The sequence below is a fragment of the Enhydra lutris genome, unplaced genomic scaffold (genome assembly GCF_002288905.1).
Source record: "Enhydra lutris kenyoni isolate GAN:26980312 unplaced genomic scaffold, ASM228890v2 scaffoldscaffold13, whole genome shotgun sequence".
Taxonomy (NCBI): domain Eukaryota; kingdom Metazoa; phylum Chordata; class Mammalia; order Carnivora; family Mustelidae; genus Enhydra; species Enhydra lutris.
This window is the reverse complement of record NW_019154097.1, coordinates 29017242-29035749: the sequence shown is the minus strand read 5'-3', so window position 1 is coordinate 29035749 and position 18508 is coordinate 29017242. Positions and strand designations below refer to the sequence as shown.

Below are 18508 nucleotides of genomic sequence, written 5' to 3'. Positions count from 1 at the left end.
CTGAACAAGATTGTCTTTTGTTGTCTGCACCTTCCCCAGCCCTCCCTTTGAATACTCTGAAACCTCTGGACTCGAGACAGGCCAAGGAGTTCAATTTCTTCCTTTCTCTGGGATTCTGTAAGGAATGGGTCCCAAACGTCCCCAGGCTCCCTTCTTCCTGGTTGTCATCCCATCACAAGCATCTCCTAGATGGCAGATGCTTGGCTTGGAATGGCCCCTACCTGCCTCATCAGCCCCCATTCTGGGCTCCCTGCCTCATGTTTTACCCCCTAGCACTGCTGTGCGTGCCTCTTTGCCCATCCTGTCACCCCTGAACCTTCAGCACCACCTCTCTCCTCTTTACCAAGCTGGTCTACATTCATCCTTCAGAACTCACCTTGGATTTATTTCCAGAGAAATCCTCCCCTTAACCCCTTCCCCAAGGCTTAGTCAAGGTTTTCTTCTTTGCCCCAAGCATCTTGTACACTTTGCAGTGCTTAGTCATACCACATCTCTTTTCCTGTCTTGGCCACTGGGCTGTACATCCCTCAAGGACAGGGATGGAGAGAGCCTAGCATAGATCCGTAGTAATAGGATCTGTAGTATAGGTCTGTAGTAATAATTGTTTCTTTAAACATACATGCCATGTGATATGTAGTATGCTGGGTGGAAAATCCTGTGACTGTGAAGCTTCAGTCCTGGCTGTAGTTTTGTCAGTGACCTGAGTGATCTTTATTAAAACCTTTAACCCTGTGGACCTTGAGTTCCTTATTGATGGGATAAGGCATCAAAAGAGTTGTAGGAGATCTTTTTCATATTTTGGGTTACTGGAATTCTCTAATTCTCTAGGTCAAGCCCTTGTCACCACCTTCATCAGAATTCTCAGGTGGATACCCTTAGGCCAGCTCTTAATTGATTACCAGGGGCTGTTTTCCCCATGTTGTGGGATCTGAATGTTTTAAAAGTTGCCTTTTTTTTTTTTTTTTTTTTTAAGATTTTATTTTTTTTGGGTGCCTGGGTGGCTCAGTGGGTTAAGCCTCTGCCTTTGGCTCAGGTCATGATCTCAGGGTCCCGCATCTGGCTCTCTGCTCAGCAGGGAACCTGCTTCCCTCTCTCTCTCTCTCTCTCTTTCTGCCTGCCTCTCTGCCTGCTTGTGATCGCTCTCTATCAAATAAATACAATCTTAAAAAATAAAAAAGATTTTATTTCTTTTGAGAGAGAGACTGCACAAGTGCAGGGTGTAGGGAGGGCAAGGGGTGGGGACAGAGAGAGAGAATCTCAAGCAGACTCCATAGTCAGCATGGAGCCCAGTGTGGGCTTGGTCTCAAGACCCTGAGACCAAGAGTCAGATGCTTAACCCACTGAGCCAGCCAGGCTCTCCCTGAATGTTTAAAAAGTTTTATTGGATGTGAGGGCAGTCTGTGACATCTGTCACCCTGTTGTTTTGGCTGATCTGGCTCCCTAGGCAGGTGTCCCCTTCCTCCCTCACCACTCCATGTCCGTCCCTCCTAAAGCTATGTGCTCAGTCAAAGAGGACAACCTTCTCTGACAGAGGAGGACTGTTTTTCAGTCAAGGGTATGTGAGTAGCTGTGCTCCCCAGCTAGAACCTGCAGACAAGCTCTCAAGGTCTAGTCGTAGGAGAATGTAGGGCAGTCAAGCTTCCAAGACTCTAGACACATCCAAATGAGGTGTTGAATGTGGCAGTCTGTTTTTTGATAGATAGATAAATAGATAGATAGATGGTTGGTTGGTTAGATAGATAGATGGAAGGATAGATGGATAGATAGATTTTTAAAGTAGCAAGTTTTGTCTTTCATCTTCACTAGAACCAGGTACAGTGTTGATATTTTGTGGTTAGTATCTTGGTATTTAGCCACATAAAAAATGAACATATCTTATAGGGTTTTTTTTTTTTATGATGAGCAAATTGAAAGCAGTATTACTACTAATAACTAATAATAGATCTTCTATTTATTAAGTTCTTAATTTCTGCCAAGTATGCATCCCTAATGCTCAAAAGAACTCTACAAAACAGATGTAGTGTTCTCATCTTACAGATGAGGCTTAGAGAGGAAAAGGTACTTGCTCACCCAAGGCTATATGGCCAATAAGTGAGAAGTTTGGGGTTTTCAAACCCAGGGCTAACTTCCCAGCCTGTGTTCTTTCTGCTAAGCCATGAGTGTTGAAAGAAAGGGGGCAAAGAAGGAACTGGTAGAGGTTTTTGCTCATTTCAATAGAGCCTAGGTCAGAAAAGATTCTTGTTGGAGAACTGCTCATAGGGAAGACTGCCTAGGAAAGATGAAGAAATGACCCTGCCCGGGTCATTGCCAGATAACTAAACAACCTTGCCTTTGTCTCTGTCCCTTTTCCTAAATCAGCTTGATCTCTCTGCTTCAGTCTGTAATGACATCCGACAGGTAGCTGTGGAGTAGCCTGGCTGGGTCACCAGCTGCTGGGGAGGAAGGGCCACTCCTTCCCCTGAGTGGCTGCCAGGCCTCAAGGACAAGCCATCCCAGGGGCAGGAGGAGAAACTGTTGGGGGGAGGAGGTGCAGCTGTTTCGTGCCAGTGGTTCCTAGGAATGTTTCTGACCTCCTCTGGTCCCAGCATTTCATGGGTGATGGAGCAAGACAGAATCTCAAAGGACAGCCTGGGGACGACTTGGTTTTGGAATTGTGATGCCTCACTATTTACAACCCATTGCATCTGTAAAGACAGATATTTGTTTCTTTCCAATTTAAGAGGAATTCTCTCCATGTTGCATTTCTGATTTTGAAGGCTGAGTCTCATCTAGTTTGTAAAGCCTGAAATGTGGAAAAATGGCAGTCCTTGACTTCGTGTCTTCAGAACAGAATATGTCTGTATGTCTGATGTAGGTGATTGAGAAAACGGAAATGTGTAAACTAGGAGCCAAACAATAATAATAACTTTCTATTAAAAGATTTTCTATTAAAAGATTATTAAAATAATAATAATTTTCTATTATAAAAAATAATTTTCTATTAAAAGATTTAATTTTCAATTAAAAGATTCTATTAAAAGTGCATGTTAGGCACTTCACGTATGTAACATTTATTCTTCATAACAGTTTTGAGGTAGATATTTATGATTCCCATTTACAAGTTCAAAAACTGAGCCTCTGAGCTGTTAAGTGAGGTTCCCTGAGATCATGTAGCTAGGAAATGATGACTCTGTGGTCCTTGTGTTTTCTTCCTCACTGTTCCAGCCATTACATTGTCACTCTGTCACCCATGGATGTCCATTACTGAACATTTCCTGGGACTCCCTTCTAGCCATTTCATATAGCAGTTGATATCTCATGGCATCACATTTAACCTTGTGTTTTACTTTTGCTATTTTAATCGTCATTGTTGAATCGAATGAGTTGTTAACCAGTTTTCATGCCACATAATCTCTGCTGTAATACTTCATGGGTGACATTGGGCATAGACCCACAACTTTTTGGAATGATGCTTTGCAGAGGATTGTGTTTTTTTGTGTCGTTTTTTTTTTAAAGTGGTCTTTTCATAATTTTTTTTTTTGTTTTTACTTTTTAGTTTATTTCAGTTGACGTGGCTTTAACTATAACTTGTTCATAAAAAGTATAGGTATAGCAATCTGTTACAGTGGGAAGAGCATAGCTGTAGTTCTGCAGAACCTGCTTTCAGTTCCTGTCACCTGTCACTTTCAGTTCCTGTGACCTCAGCACCTTAAGCCTTAATTTACCCATTGGTAATATGGAGATAATATGTATCTTAAAATCTGTTAGGGAAATTAAAGATAATACTGATACAGATGCCTGGCATAAAGCCTTCCATTAGCAGGGCGGTATCTGTTGAATATTAGGCAAGTAGCTTACACTATCGTTGTTATTGTCATTACCGCAGGTGTCCCCAGCTTTCCATTTCAGGAAGTCTATACAACTCATTCTTCTTGAGACCTACTTATTTTGCAATTAACTAAGAATGGAGGGGAGGGACTTCCTGAAATGTCACTTGGGGGTCCAGGTTTGAACTTAGGCCACAGCTAAGCTGACCTTCTCTGCTGCGACCTTTCCTGCCCTTTGCACAATCCCATCTTTAATTGGCCAGCACCAGACTCTTCACTACCGCTTGCCATTGTCCTCCGAGTCTTTAGTAGCTCGGAGGAGGTGTCATCAGTCCAGCCTGTTGTCATTTAACTCCGGGACATATGCTCGTTACATACATGGGGATGCCTCCTTGAAAGTTCTTTGAACAGGTCAGGTTTTCAGCTCCATTGAGTCTCCTGTTCTCTTCACTGGAGATGACGTTGGAAGTCAGGAGGCTTCTTTTCAGAGCATGCTTAGGGGACCGAATTCTCCACTCTTAACCATCTGTAATGGTCTCGGTGCAGCAATCCTTCAGCTGGAGCTGTCCTTAGCATCACCTGGGCCTTTGGGGCAGATGTTGCCTGCAGCTTGTATGGATATAATCTCAGATGCTAAAATGAAATGGCAGGTTTGGTTGGTAAGACCACTGCCGAGCGAACCTAGTGATACTTGGTCCCTCGAGGCCACTTGCCTCATTGAACAATAAATTATGAAGCCTGCAGCTTTCCTGTGTTCAGAAGTGTGCAAACATTGCAGGGGAATTTAGCCTTTAACCTCTTTGAGCTGTTCATTTATATCTCCCGAAGAAGTTCATCTCTCATAGAAAAGAATTCCGTCTACCGAACTGGTGATTTAATGTGTCTGGCTGTAACCCAGCATTAGCCAAAGAAAATATTCTGTAGTCATTTCCTGTGAGTGAAACTCTGTTTCCTCATCTGAGTGAGGAACTACCTTCAGATCATTTACCTGATTTCTGAATAACAAGCTTGTTGCATATTTTTGCAAAAGTAAATAGCATTTGCTTTTCTTTTCCAGCATTCTTATTTTACTGTGCCTGATACTAGAGAACTTCCCAGCATACCCGAGAATGTGAGTACTTGCTGGGGGCTGTGGAGGGGGTGGGGGGGTTAAATTTTTATTCTTCTTTGTCTTTATTTACTTTTAAAAGAAAATAAAAGGATATATTTTCCCATAGTAAAAATAATGCATTGCAAAAGCAAAAACAAATAGAGAATCTTTGAAAAGCAGAGAAACGCTAAAGACAAAGAAGGATCATTACTCGTACTTCTCAAAGGTAATCACCCAATAACATGTTGATGTCTCATGTTAGTCTTTTTAAAACGTATTTTTTACATAGTTAAAATCACTGATCACACATGCATTTTTCCATCTCATTCATAGAACCCTGTTTGTTGGCTGTGTAATAATAACGTTTGCTATGTAGTTTACTTAGCTCTCCCTTCACTGTTGTGCATTTAGGTGGTTTTTAGTTTTTGCTCTTGTAAATAAAATGTTTCTATGTAAAGAACTTCCCTATAAAGATTTATTGGGATAGACTTACCCAAGGAATTGCACTACATTTCTACATCCACTTTGAAGAGCGTAAAAGAAAGTATTTGGGGGTATAAGTGTGAGGACTGCACCGCCCTACCCCCCACAAAGATTTAAGAGTAAGGAGCATGAGTCTGAGGGAGCAGAGGGTAAGGTTTGGCTTCTGAACAAGCTGAATTGTGTATCTGGCCTTAAGACATATTTTCAAGATGTCTTACTCAGATTATAAGTAGTGACATGCAGAATTAAATTCAGCATTAAATTCAGCACCATGGAAGCCCTTGTTTACTTTTTTAAAATTGTGGCAAAATATATATAACATCGAATTTACCATTTTAACCATCTTTAAATGCACATTTCATTGGTGTAAATATATTCATGTTGTTGTGCAGTCATCATCAGCATTCATCTGCAGGACTTCTTCATCTTTCCCAACGGAAACTCTGTACCTGTTAAAAAACAACTCCCTGGGGTGCCTGGGTGGCTCAGTGGGTTAAGCCTCTGCCTTCAGCTCAGGTCATGATCCCAGGGTCCTGGGATCGAGCCCCGCATCGGCTCTCTGCTCAGCAGGGAGCCTGCTTCCTCCTCTCTCTCTCTCCGTCTGCCTCTCTGCCTACTTGTGATTTCTCTCTGTCAAATAAATAAATAAAATCTTTAAAAAAAAAACAAAAACAACTCCCTGTATGCCCCCTCCTCCCATCCCCTGACAACGCTATTCTTTCTGAGTCTCTCTCTATGAATTTGATTAGGTACCTACTATAAGTACAGCCATACAATATTTGTCCTTTTGTGTCTTGCTTATTTAATCTAGCATCATGCCTTTGTTCATCCTATGTTATAGCACATGTCAGAATTTCCTTTTTAAGATGAAGTAATATTCTGTTGTGTGCATACAATGTACTCCATTTTGTTTATCCACTGATGGACACATGAGTTGTTTCTACACTTTGGCTGTTGTGAATAATGTTGATATGAAAATTGGTGCACAAACATCTGGTCAAGTCCCTGCTTTTAATTCTTTTGGGTATATACCTGATTATTTTTTTAAAGTACTGGAGTAAGTGGTATATTTCTTTGTAACCATTACAGACTCACAGAAAGGAAATGCTTTTATAACTTGTCTATAGTCAGACAAATTATGAATGTCAAGTAATCATGTGTTATTAATGAAGTTAGAATACAGAGTTATTGCTTGATAACTATCTTAGTTGGGATTGTAAGATATATCCATAATCTTTATGATCAGGCTCTGGTGGAAAACACTGCTTCCTTTTTGTTTACATTAAGTAATAAGAACTTTGGAGCATAGTTCCCATTTCAGCCACAATAGCTAATGCTATTATGTGACATGATGAATTCAGTGAGTATCTGCATTTTCTCATTTGCCTCTTTTAACAAGCTTAGGTGGTTACTATTGTAATTATTATTTTATATCTGGAAACAGGCCCCGAGAATTCAAGTAACATATTCAAGGTCCTACCACAAAGATGTAATAGAATTAGAATTCAGATACTGGTCTTTCTGATTTTAGAGACTGAGCTCTCACACACTATGCTATACTTTGAGCCCGTTAATTTGCCCTTCATCTCCAAAGTATTCCTTGGAAATGACAAAAGAGCTATAAAATTAAGGAGAAGGATGTCCGTGTAATTCCAGAAGGAGCTGCCATGAGCCAGAAAATTTGAGGGATTTCCACAACTTAAAAGAGATGGTTACTGATACTTAACAGTCAATAAATAGTAGATAATGGAGGAACCCAAAAAGAATTAGAAAAATCCTCCGGGAGAGTAGAAGTAGGGGCAAAGCATGGACAAACAGCAAAAGGCTGTTTGTTGAAGGATTATTTTCAAATGCCATGGAACAATCATAAAAATTGGGTATGTATCAGATCACACTGAAAATTTTAAAATAGAAAAACTCAGAGTCTGACAGACCAGTCTCTTCATGGCAACAAAATAAGACTAGAAATTAATGATAAAAATTTTAAAAATATCCATCTACTTGAAATAGTGGTGGGGCCAAAGGGGATAAAACATTGAAATTGTGTATTATTTAGATATTAATGACAATGAGAATACTAAACAACAAAAACCTAAGGGATGAGCCAAAACTATACTCGGGGAAACTGATAGCTTCTAATGCTTTTATTATAAGTAAGAACCTGAGAAAATAATGAACTTGACTTTCAGTTCAAGAAGCTGGAAAATGAGGGGTCCCTGGGTGACTCAGTCAGTTAGGCATCTGATTCGATTTCGGCTCAGGTCGTGATCTCAGGGTCATGGAATTGAGCCCCATATCAGGCTTTAAGCTCAGTGCAGAGTCTGCTTGGGATTTCCCCTTTCCCTCTCCTTCTGTCTCTTCCTTCCCCCTTGTGTGCGCTGTGTCTCTAAATAAATAAATACAATCTTAGAAAAAACCTGGAAAATTAATAGCAACCAAAAAGCCAAAACTAGAAGCATTTAATTATAATTTTACTTAGAAAATATTGTTAAAGTAGAACTGAAAAATAAGACTTTTAAAAAACCGAATATTTGAAAAGAATAAAATAATCTTAAAATTATGCAATAAACTTGATAGAGATAAGATAAAATTTTCCAGAAAAATATAAGTGATTGAAGTCAGCCTAAGAAATAGGGAATATAAATATAGAACCATAACTTGAAAAGATTAATGAAGCTTTTTTAACCATCTCTACACCTTGCTGCTACAAATATGTGAGGTTTGGGTGGTTATATAGGCATGTTGAGGAACAGATTATTATGTAAAGTGTTCCAAATTGTAAAAGAGGCATGTGTGTGTGTGTATTAAACAACAGCAAAAGAAAAATCACTTATAATTCCGTATGTCAGAGAAAGTCACGTTCCGAGTTTTTCTTTATGATAATAGTTGTTTCTACACTCTGTGGCCTAGAGCCTTGAGGTTGCCGTAGGACCCTGGACGGCCTGGGGGAGACGGATGGTGGCTGACCAGAGCATGGGGTCCCTGCTCTGGCTTTATTCATTGCCAGTTCATTCCTGTCCGCTTAAATTGGGAACTTGGTAATATTTTGTTTGAGATAAAAGAGTCCTTTTGATTAAAAAAAAAAAAAAAAAATTTAGAAACTGCATCTTAAAAAACACAATGGAGATCATACCAAGTACATACATACCTTTCTATCAGTGCTTTTTTTTTTTTTTTTTAAGATTTTATTTATTTATTTGTCAGAGAGAGAGGGAGGGAGAGAGAGCAAGCACAGGCAGACAGAATGGCAGGCAGAGGCAGAGGGAGAAGCAGGCTCCCTGATGAGCAAGGAGCCCGATGTGGGACTCGATCCCAGGATGCTGGGATCATGACCTGAGCCGAAGGCAGCTGCTTAACCAACTGAGCCACCCAGGCGTCCCAACTATCAGTGCTTTTTAAATGACAACATATAATGGATGTTTACTGGTGTCATTAAAATTCATTACAAAATATCTTGGTTGTAAAAAACATTAAATAACAAGTACGTATAGAAAAAACTGAAATACTGTCATCCCTTCCCCACCCCGGTCCCATTCTCCCTCCAGTTTGCATGTCCTTCTAGACCTTTCTCTATGTATTTACAGTATTATATGTGTGAGTACCTGTGTATGTTGTAGACATTTCCTTAGACGTAAATGTGATACTGTTCCTATTGTTTTGCAACTCACTTTTTAAAATGTATCCTAAAACCTGTCCATACTGATTTACTTCATCCCTTTTTAATGATTTTTAATTTAATGGTATTACTATTCTTATGAAAGTAATACATATTAATGGCTTTAAAAAAATCATATAGGGGACGCCTGGGTGGCTCAGTTGGTTAGGCGACTGCCTCCGGCTCAGGTCATGATCCCAGCATCCTGGGATCGAGTCCTACATCGGGCTCCTTGCTCAGCAGGGAGCCTGCTTCTCCCTCTGCCTCTGCCTGCCACTCTGTCTGCCTGTGCTCACTCTCTCTGACAAATAAATAAAAATCTTTAAAAAAAAAAAAATCATATAGTACCACATAATTATTGGTGAAAATTTCAGCTTCTCCTTACTTTCCACCTCCCAGAGGCAGCTACTTTCAAGATTTTAGCAGTTAAGTATTTCTTTCCATGTTTTAAACTAATATGCACATATCGCTATATCTTAACTTTTTTTTTTTTTTAAGATTTTATTTATTTATTTGACAGAGGGAGGCAGTGAAAGAGGGAACACAAGCAGGGGGAGAGGGAAAGGGAGAAGAAGCAGGCTTCCCACTGAGCAGGGAGCCCAATGCGGGATTTGATCCCAGGCCCCTGGGATCATGACCTGAGCCGAAGGCAGATGCTTAACGACTGAGCCGCCCAGGTGCTCTTAGTGTTTCTTTTTCAAATATCACCTATTGATTTTCCTGTGGAAGTTGGGAGTTTAGATCTTTTACTGTCTCTGAGCCTCTCTCCCTGTAGAAGATAACTTCTCAGTCACATGTTTTCCTTCCCCCATTTTTCCTCTATCTTCAGAAAAAATTTTAAATCCATAATGTTTATAATTCAGTGAGCATGCAGAATGAGACAATCAATTATGATTGCATTTTCTTTCTTGTACAACTTTTTGTTCAATAGGAGTTCCTTGATTTCACATCTTCTTGTTTATTCCCTTATTCTGGTGAAACATTCCAGTAGTTTCCTGAAAAAGTATTGTGTTGGAGGCAACATGGTCAGACCTTGCATCACTGAAAATAACTGTTCTCCTCTGGGTAGGATTGGAAATTGCCTTCATAATTTTGAAGACCTAGCTCTGTTGACTCATAAGCCATCCTGATTGATTTATTTTTTAGAATCCTTAATATGTCTTTGGTATCTGAAATTGTCCATTTCATCTGCTATGCTGGGCACTTGGTGGCTCATGCAATCTAGAAACTCATGTCCTTTATAGCTGGGAAATGGTGTCACATTATTTCTTTGAAAAGATTCTTTATTTTTTCCCTTATCTCTAGGGCCTTGATGGTAGGATCCTATGTTGATCCCGTAATTTTCTCTGTTTTCTCTCTCTCTCTTTCTGTCTTCTTTCTGCTTTCTTCAACAAATCGTTTCACCCTTTTGAAAGTCTTCTGCTATCATTGTTTATATACCTAAGAGCTTTTTGGTGTTGTTCAATAAACTATGTTTTAATGGCATCTTGTTTCATGAATGCAGTATTTTTTCTCGTCTCTTCGAGACTCGTTCATAGGCCTAAAAATTGTTCTTTCTGCATGTCTTCTTCCTCAATGTTTCCTATCTCCTGTTTTGTTTCACTCTGTATCTACAATAGTAGAGGCTTTCCTCAAGCACCTGTCCTGCCCTATTTAAGATGGAGGGCACTGAAAAGCTAAGTGGAAACTCTGTGTTTATGAATGGGGCTTGTTACCTTGTGGCCTTTATTGGAGATGATGGCTCAGAGGCCTGGTTACTTAGAGGGGTCTATGTAGGGGGCTCTCAAATGTCAGTATCAGAATCTTGTCTTTGGAACTAGTCAGTTATTTTTTCGTCTTATTTTTTGTTTTGTTTTGCCAGTGATCATAAGCTTCATGTACCATCGTTCTGGAAGCTGAATGGGGGTGGCGAGTTATGGGATATCAACATTTAGCATGTAGTCTTTCAACCTCCCCTCCAGTTTTTTACTTCATGCCTTGTCCCCTGTCCTTAGCTATACCTGGTGTCCCCACACCTTTCTGGTTCAGTTCCTCTAGAAAGTAAACACTTCTGCTGGAGGAGTATCAGAAGGCCAGTTAACTAGCAGAGAGAGCTAGGAGAGAAGAGTTTTGTTTTTATTGGCCCCCTTCCTCCAGCCTTCAAAGTTTCTGGGTGTCTCCACTTCCTGAACCTTTTTGGAGTTGAGTGGTATGGGTTGGGTTCGAGTGTGGATCCTATCCCTCTGTTCCAGCTTTCGTGTTCTGCCCTTTGTGGACTGCCAAGTTGTCTTCCTTTAGTTTCTCAACCTCAGTTGGCATAGTTGACATGTTGGGGCATTTCATTCTTTGTCGTGTGGGACTGTCTTTTACGTTGTGGGATGTTAGCATTCCTGGGATGGCAGCAAACCCCCTCCCGGCTGTGACAACCCAGAATGTCTCCAGACATTGACACATGTCCTCCTGAGGATGAATGACCCAGGTTGAGAACCCTTTCTTTAGTAACTTCTGCTTCCTGGCTTCTAAAAATTTGACATCTCTCTTTCAATAATGTCTTTTTTCCTGTTTCTTTGGGAATTATGTCTTTTAAATTTCTTTCACTGTGACTTTCCTTGGGGGCTTGTTGGGTAGGGACGGTATCACAGAGAGAAAAGACAAATATGTGTGTTTAATCTACCCTATTTTACTAGAAATCCCTGCAGGTTTTAACTATGCCTCACCTACTATAGACATTTAGATTGTTTCTAATGTTTTGCTATTATAAATAATGGTATAACAATTATTGCCTAGGTGAGTTTCATCGTTTTAATTTTTTTTTTCAATTTGAAGGACTGAGAATTCCTTAGGAACTTAAAATGAGATACCTGCAAGTTCTGATAATTTCTTAATTTTCAGAACTGCCATAACGGAGGTTAGAAATAGTTTGGGGCGGGGGGACTATCTTCTTCATAGCCCCAGCTCCAGTTCCTGTCGGCGCTGCCCCCACCATTAAAGAAAATTTGCATTCCCTTTGCTGGTTTTGCCACTAATGAACCAATTCCCTGTGTATGACCCATTGTCCCCTAAATCCTCCTTTGCAAATCGGTAAAAGGCTGGCCTTGTTTGTTTCTAAGCGGGAATAATAAAAACAATCTGTCAGATTCCTAACATACATGGTTCCATTTAAATCCTTACAGCTCCTCTGTGAGAGGTAGATGTGAGCCCCATTTTCTATATAGGGACCCAGGGCTCACAGACCTGAGGTTACCAGCCCAAGGTCTGCATCGAAGTGGGGTGTAGTGACTCAGGTTGGTGAGGAACCAAAGCATTTTGTTTTCATTATACCCGCCTGCCTCCCTGCAGTTGACTTTTGATATTCATGGGGAAAGAGGCAAAAAATTATTTTTCATATCTCAGATATGAAGTGAAGCAGGAAAGCTTTTCCTCCAAGGAGAATCTGAACTTTTGTAGGACCAATTTGTGTGATTTTTGACATAGAATCAGTCTTGAGCTCCAGCCCTGTTGAAATTTGCATTTTAATCTCTTGGTGATTTTTCAAGGATTAATTTAAAATGACTAAATTGCTGCATTGCAAATTGAAACAAGCAATAACCATGGGGTTGTTAATATGATAGAGTCTGCTGTAGTGGAAAGAACATGAGTTTTGGAGACAGCCAGGCACCGGGCTCTACCACTCGGGGACCTTGGACTACTTATAATCTCTGAGTCTCAGTGTCCTTATGTAATAAAGAAAAATGGGAGGAACAAATGAAGAATTAAGTGTAAAGTTCCACATTCAGTGCTTGGTGCAAGTGAGATGCTGCTTTTGATGGTCCTTTTCTTTCCCTTCTCTTGGCTTTCCCACAGTTCTAGTCTTAACCTCTTTTGAGGTCTGAGTTGTGGCTCAGGCCTAGGGCACATTACTGCAAGGAGCTTGTCTTTTCTGGGTTTTTGCTAACATTCTGGGTTGTGAACATCAGTATTTGTCCTTTCGTGGAGTGTATATTTGACCACACAAGTCTCTTAGCAGGTACCATTGACATCAGAATTTCTGAAGCTTGGAAATGGTGCAGAGAATGGAGCCCAGGACTCCGGTGCCTGTCATGTGGGAAGTTCTGTAAACATTTATTGATTATCTCCTCTAAGAGACATGTTAAACTTAAGAGGATAAGCAAAGAAGACCGTAAAAGGACCTCTTTTATTTTTTTAAAGGATTTTTAAAAAGATTTTATTTATTTATTTGACACAGAGAGTGAGAGAGCACAAGCAGGCGGACCAGCAAAGGGAGAGGGAGAAGCAGGCTTCCCGCTGAGCAGAGAGCCCGATGCGGGACTCGATCCCAGGACCCTAGGATCATGACCTGAGCTGAAGGCAGAGGCTTAACCATCTGAGCCACCCAGGACAAAGTCTGTGAAAGGACTTTGGCACATGGAACTTCATTCTGTCACCAGAGAATCAGGTTGTTCTGGACAGCATCAGAGAATGGTTAATGTAAGAAAGTGAGAAAGGAGCTAGTATCAGGCACTATTTGCTATATCATGGAATTTTTACAGCAGCCTTAGCATGTGGTTATTATCCCTGCTCTGAAGAGGAAATGAAGCCCAGAGACCTGAAGTAACTTGCCCCAGTCAGCTAGCCAGTAAATGCCAAAACCAGGACTCACGCTCGGGTCAGTCTGATCCTGGCACTGAGATGGTGCTGGGTCTTGAGCCTCCAGCTCCATGGTTCCCCACACCCTTCTAAGAAATTGCCCATCGTCAGTTTAAGTTCTATAATTAATTTTGTGAACTTCCTTAGTGTCATTTCTCCTTCCATAATGAGATTATTCCATGATGAGATGAATATTTCTTCATCACTGCTTCTCTATCATTAGTACTATACCCAGAACATAGGAGAGTGTCAATATGTATTATGGAATGACTGAATGATTAGGTGAATGAATGAATGAATGAATGAGCAAAGCAGCCACCCCCAGGAAAAGGGAAAATAGCAGTTCTTTTCAGTTGGCTTTTCAGCCAGTATGTCTGCAAGACATTAATGAAAAGCAAATGTAGACAGTCTTTCTACTTTGAGATGGCTGTTGAAGTTAATTCTCATTATTTTTACAATTTTTTCGTAAAAATATTTTCTTCCTTTTCACTGAAAAACTGTCACTATGTAATTGTTCATAGGGTTTTCTCTATGAGGATAACACATGTAGGAGTGAATTTTATACAGGCAATAGTTAAATGAGCATAAATCTTTATAAATTTTAAACAGCTGACCTGCCTTAAAAAAGAAATCACAGATCAGGAACAGATACGTACTAATAATTACATTGTAAACCGGTTTGTAGAAGGGAATCTTTTTTAGCAGCCAGGTTTTGAAGTTTACTTTTGATTAATGGATAATCATATAGACCTTCATTTGGAATATTAAACAAACCTGTCTTAATTATCTGGTCAGTGTCATACTAAGTGGTTAATGACGCGAGGAAAGCATTTAGAATGGCCAGTCACATGTAACATTGCCCAGACTCCACTTTGTCAAAAGATGTACCATGATATAGAAAAGATTTATGAACTCATCGTGACTTTCAAAAATAAACAAAGTTGAGGTGGTGGTAGAAGACCTATTATCGAGTACTGAGATTGTAGAGAATTCCATTGTTGCTCTTAAGAGCTGTCAGGTAATTGTTTATTCTAATGGTTTTTCCATTCACACGGAGGGAGAAAAGTTGACCTCCGGGTAAACCCTGCCTTCTTTCCTATAATATACTTCTCTGATGTGATTGCTTAAGTGAGTTTGTGGAATTCTTTCTCAGACGGATTATTTTAGAATGCAAATTTATAATTCCCTTTTAAGAATCCCACACAGCTAAAGTAACCTAAATTCTTAAAAAAAAAAAAAAATCAATTGAGGATTTTAAAGGTTTACATTATGATAAAATAATCTAAGCGGGAGTTATTTCAGGAAATAAGACCCACTGGCAAAACCAAGCCTCTCGCCTTAGAAGCCTCCTCCAGACACAGTACAGTAAGTCTTTATTATCTGTACTGTGTATGAAGCTGAAAGTCACAAAGACTAATAAAATGACAGACCGTGGGGCGGACTAGCATCTGTTTCGAAGGCTCCAAGGAGTACCCAGCTTAGAGTCGGTTCTTTGGTTTGGGGATTATCTCATTTCCCTAAGGTACTGAACCTAAGACGCTTTTTCTCTAAGCCCCACTATATCTCCTCCCATCCTTGGCCCATCCCCCCCACCCCCCACCTGCTTCCTCACCCCGGGCGTGGATCACAGTGAGCCCGAGGTCCCCAGCCACCTGGATTGGCACAAGAGCCAGCAGGGACAGCTAGAAGCGAGCAGCCATTATGGGGCTTCTCCTGGGGGAAATGAGGCTTGCCAGGTGCCTTCCCCTCCTCTTTGTCTGGATTTAGAGCCACAGAGGGTTAGATCTGGACAGGACCTTCACCGTCATTTCTTTGTAGAGATGAGATGAATGGGAGCCTGGAGAGGCTAAGGAGCTCGTGTGGCACAACCTCTTCCCAAACTCAGCTTCCAGGCTGTCCTGACCCCGTTCACTAGAGCCCTTCTTTGGACTTGAGCCCTTTCCAGCCTGGGTAGTGGTCAGTTTCATATCCCTGCCACCCAGCCCGCAGAGAGCCCGCAGTGAAAGCTAGGCAGATAGGAGAGTGCTCACGGGCATGTAATCGGTATGTGACCGAAAGAATGCTTGAGCTCTGGGACTAGAAACGGAATGTCCTCAAACCTAAAAACGTGCTGGCACTGAGGAAACTGAGCCCTTCTGAGCACGGACATTGGAAATAGTCCCCTCTGAGCAAGATTTTCCTTCCCAGTAGGTGAGTCACACAGAGAAGTAATTGTCAGGGAGTGAAGGGGGTAGAGATTTAGACTTAGCTGGGGTGGCTTTACCCCAGGACACCAGACCCAAGACTAGGGGCGCAGCAACACCATGCTTACGGAATTCATGGCTCCTGAGAAGGAGGACTGATTCCCTCATTAAATGAGTAGGCTCCGTTTAAAAAAACAAAACAAACAAACAAAAGAAACTGAGCAGGTGGATAAATGTGGTGCTCAGTAACCTGGAAGCCTGGGTGTTGTCTGCGATCCTTCCTCCCCCTCCACAATCAGGTCTGATTCATCATCAGGTCCTGTGATTCCAGAAATCTGTCACATCCAGAGTCAAAGCTTTCATCTCCGTAGTTTATTTCTTGTAATCATTCTTTCCCAGAATATGGCAGTAGCCTGTTAGCGGATTGCCCTGCCCCCCTGCTTGCCCTCTCCTGGGCATCCTCCATAGGACCTCTAGGAAGAGCTTTCTGAAACACATGTGTGACTGTATCATGATTCTGCAGCAGCTCCTCCTTACCCATGGGGAAAGTCTAAGTTCCCACCGAGTCTGAACCCAGCTCCCCTGCCCTATATCCTCCTCTTCACTCTACTGACCTGCTGGAGCTCCTCTCTCCTCCTGCTTCTGCCTCTGTGTGAAATACGCTTCTCTCCCGACCATTGAAGCCCTGCTGGGAGGCCCACATTCGCTGTCTTCTCCTCCGTCAATCCTTCCCCAGCTTTGCCGCCGTATCTTATCCAGCAAAGTTGAACATGGCCCTGCTTGGGCAGTAGCCTGGACCATGGGACTTTGCATACCATACTGATGCCATTCCCACCCCCAGGCTACACTCCTGGAAGATGGGGATCATCTTTACCTAATCTCTGCAGGCCCAGCTCCCAGGGTGGTACTAAACACATAGTAGGAGTTAAATAAGTGGTTGTTGATTGGGCTGATTACAGGTGACAGAAATAGGAGGTTGAAGATTTAGTCCCACTGAAGCAAAGTGCTAGGAGAGTGGTATACTTTGTGTCCCTTAGAAATACAAGTTCACAGTATGTTCTGGCTTCAGTCTTGGCCTAGGACAGCGTGCCATGGAGCCCTTCTCTCTGTCCCTTATTCCTCATTCCCTACACTCGTGTCTTACCTGTAAGAACTGTGATGACCTGACTTGTGAAATGAATATCTGCTTCTGTATGCAGCTCCCTCCCTATCATCTGATGAACAAATCACCTATTTCTTCATACTTTTATTTTTTTAGAGAGAGAGAGAGAGCATGCATGGGGGTGGGGAGAAGAGGGCCAGAGGCCAGAGGTGGGAAGGGAAAGATGGAGGGAGAGGCAGAGGTGGGGAGGGGGAGGGAAATTCCCAAGCAGGTCTGAGATCATAACATGAGCCAGAATCAAGAGTTGGGTGCCCAACCGACTGAGCCACCCCAGTGCCGTTCTTTATATTTTTAATAAATGTAGCCACAAATACTTTAAACAGCAACCTCCCAGCCCCCCAGCTGTTTTACCTGACACTGTGAATTGCCAGTGTCAGTTCTTTTTCCATGAGCCCTTCACCATTACTAAGTAACCCATCACTTCATCCAGCCTAGACCCGGGTTTTCTGATGTCAAATGCTGTGTTCTTCCTGCTACACTGCGTTGTCCTTTAGGCTGGTGCATTTCTCTTAGGCTGCACTGCTCAAACTCCAGCTACGGAGCTGAGGTCTTCAGTCATCGCTTTACTTACTGGTTCCTTCTTTTATCAGACTGCTAGATGATGGGCTGTGTCACTGTATCCAGAGGGACCTCAATCTAGTGACAGAAACATGCTTGTAAATGAGTGGTTATAGGCTAGAGACAAATCACCATGCCAGCACAAAGTGTAGGAGCTTGACAAACGTGGAATCGAGGAAGCCTTCCAGGAGGAGGTGGCATTTCACCTGGGTCTTGAAATGTGAGTGTCCTCAAGGAAGAGAAGAGCATTCCAGGAGGAGGCAACAACAGAAGTAAAGGCCTGAGGGTATGAAAAGTTACGGCAGCTTTGAAAAATTGAGGGTTGCTGTAGCTTAAGCCACCAGATGCTTAAGGTACAAGGGAGGAGACCCCTCTTTTCAAGGGGTTTTCTTCAGAGATGAAGCTTGGTGGAAACTGTAAATGCTCCCTACAGCTGCTCCCAAGCCCTGCTCTGCCCCACAGGTGCTCCCACGGCTGAGCGAAGTTCCCAGGGCTGTCGCCACTCCCACCCACTCCCACCCGCCTAGGCGGGTGGCATCCCAGAAGGAAAGAGGCAGGGGAGGAAGCAGATAAGAAAGACAGCTTCTGTTTAGACACAAATATCTTGGTAATCAGCACAGATGGGATGAGAAATACCAAAAAAAGTACATGACAGTTTAGAGAGAATTTGGCTAAATGTTACATATTTTTAACATACCTGTATAGAGTTTCTGGAACAAGCACCTGAATCTCTCAGAATCTGATTGGGCCTTGGGGTTATGCCTCAACCAAGTGGTGTTTTGATTTCAGAAATGTTTCCTTCCCCATCCACAAAAGTATCCTTGTGATTTTTTTTTTTCTCCCACCAAAATAAGGTGCAGGATTTGTCTCTGACGCTGTGTCTCCTTATTTGGACGGCAAGCTGTGTAACATATTTCTACCCAGCGTGAAGCTTCTTGGCAGACTCTTGAGGCCACGTTTTGGTGG

The 18508-nt window shown here is 41.8% G+C and overlaps 1 protein-coding gene across 1 annotated transcript in view; it reads left to right on the top strand.

Annotated features, from left to right (window-relative positions):
• The window catches only part of LOC111145755 (DENN domain containing 1A), a 499803-nt gene that overhangs the window by 239035 nt on the left and 242260 nt on the right, over positions 1-18508 (top strand). The window contains exon 8 of the mRNA XM_022500941.1: positions 4864-4917. Coding sequence (XP_022356649.1) covers positions 4864-4917 — 54 coding nt within the window. The remainder of the gene's footprint in view (positions 1-4863; positions 4918-18508) is intronic.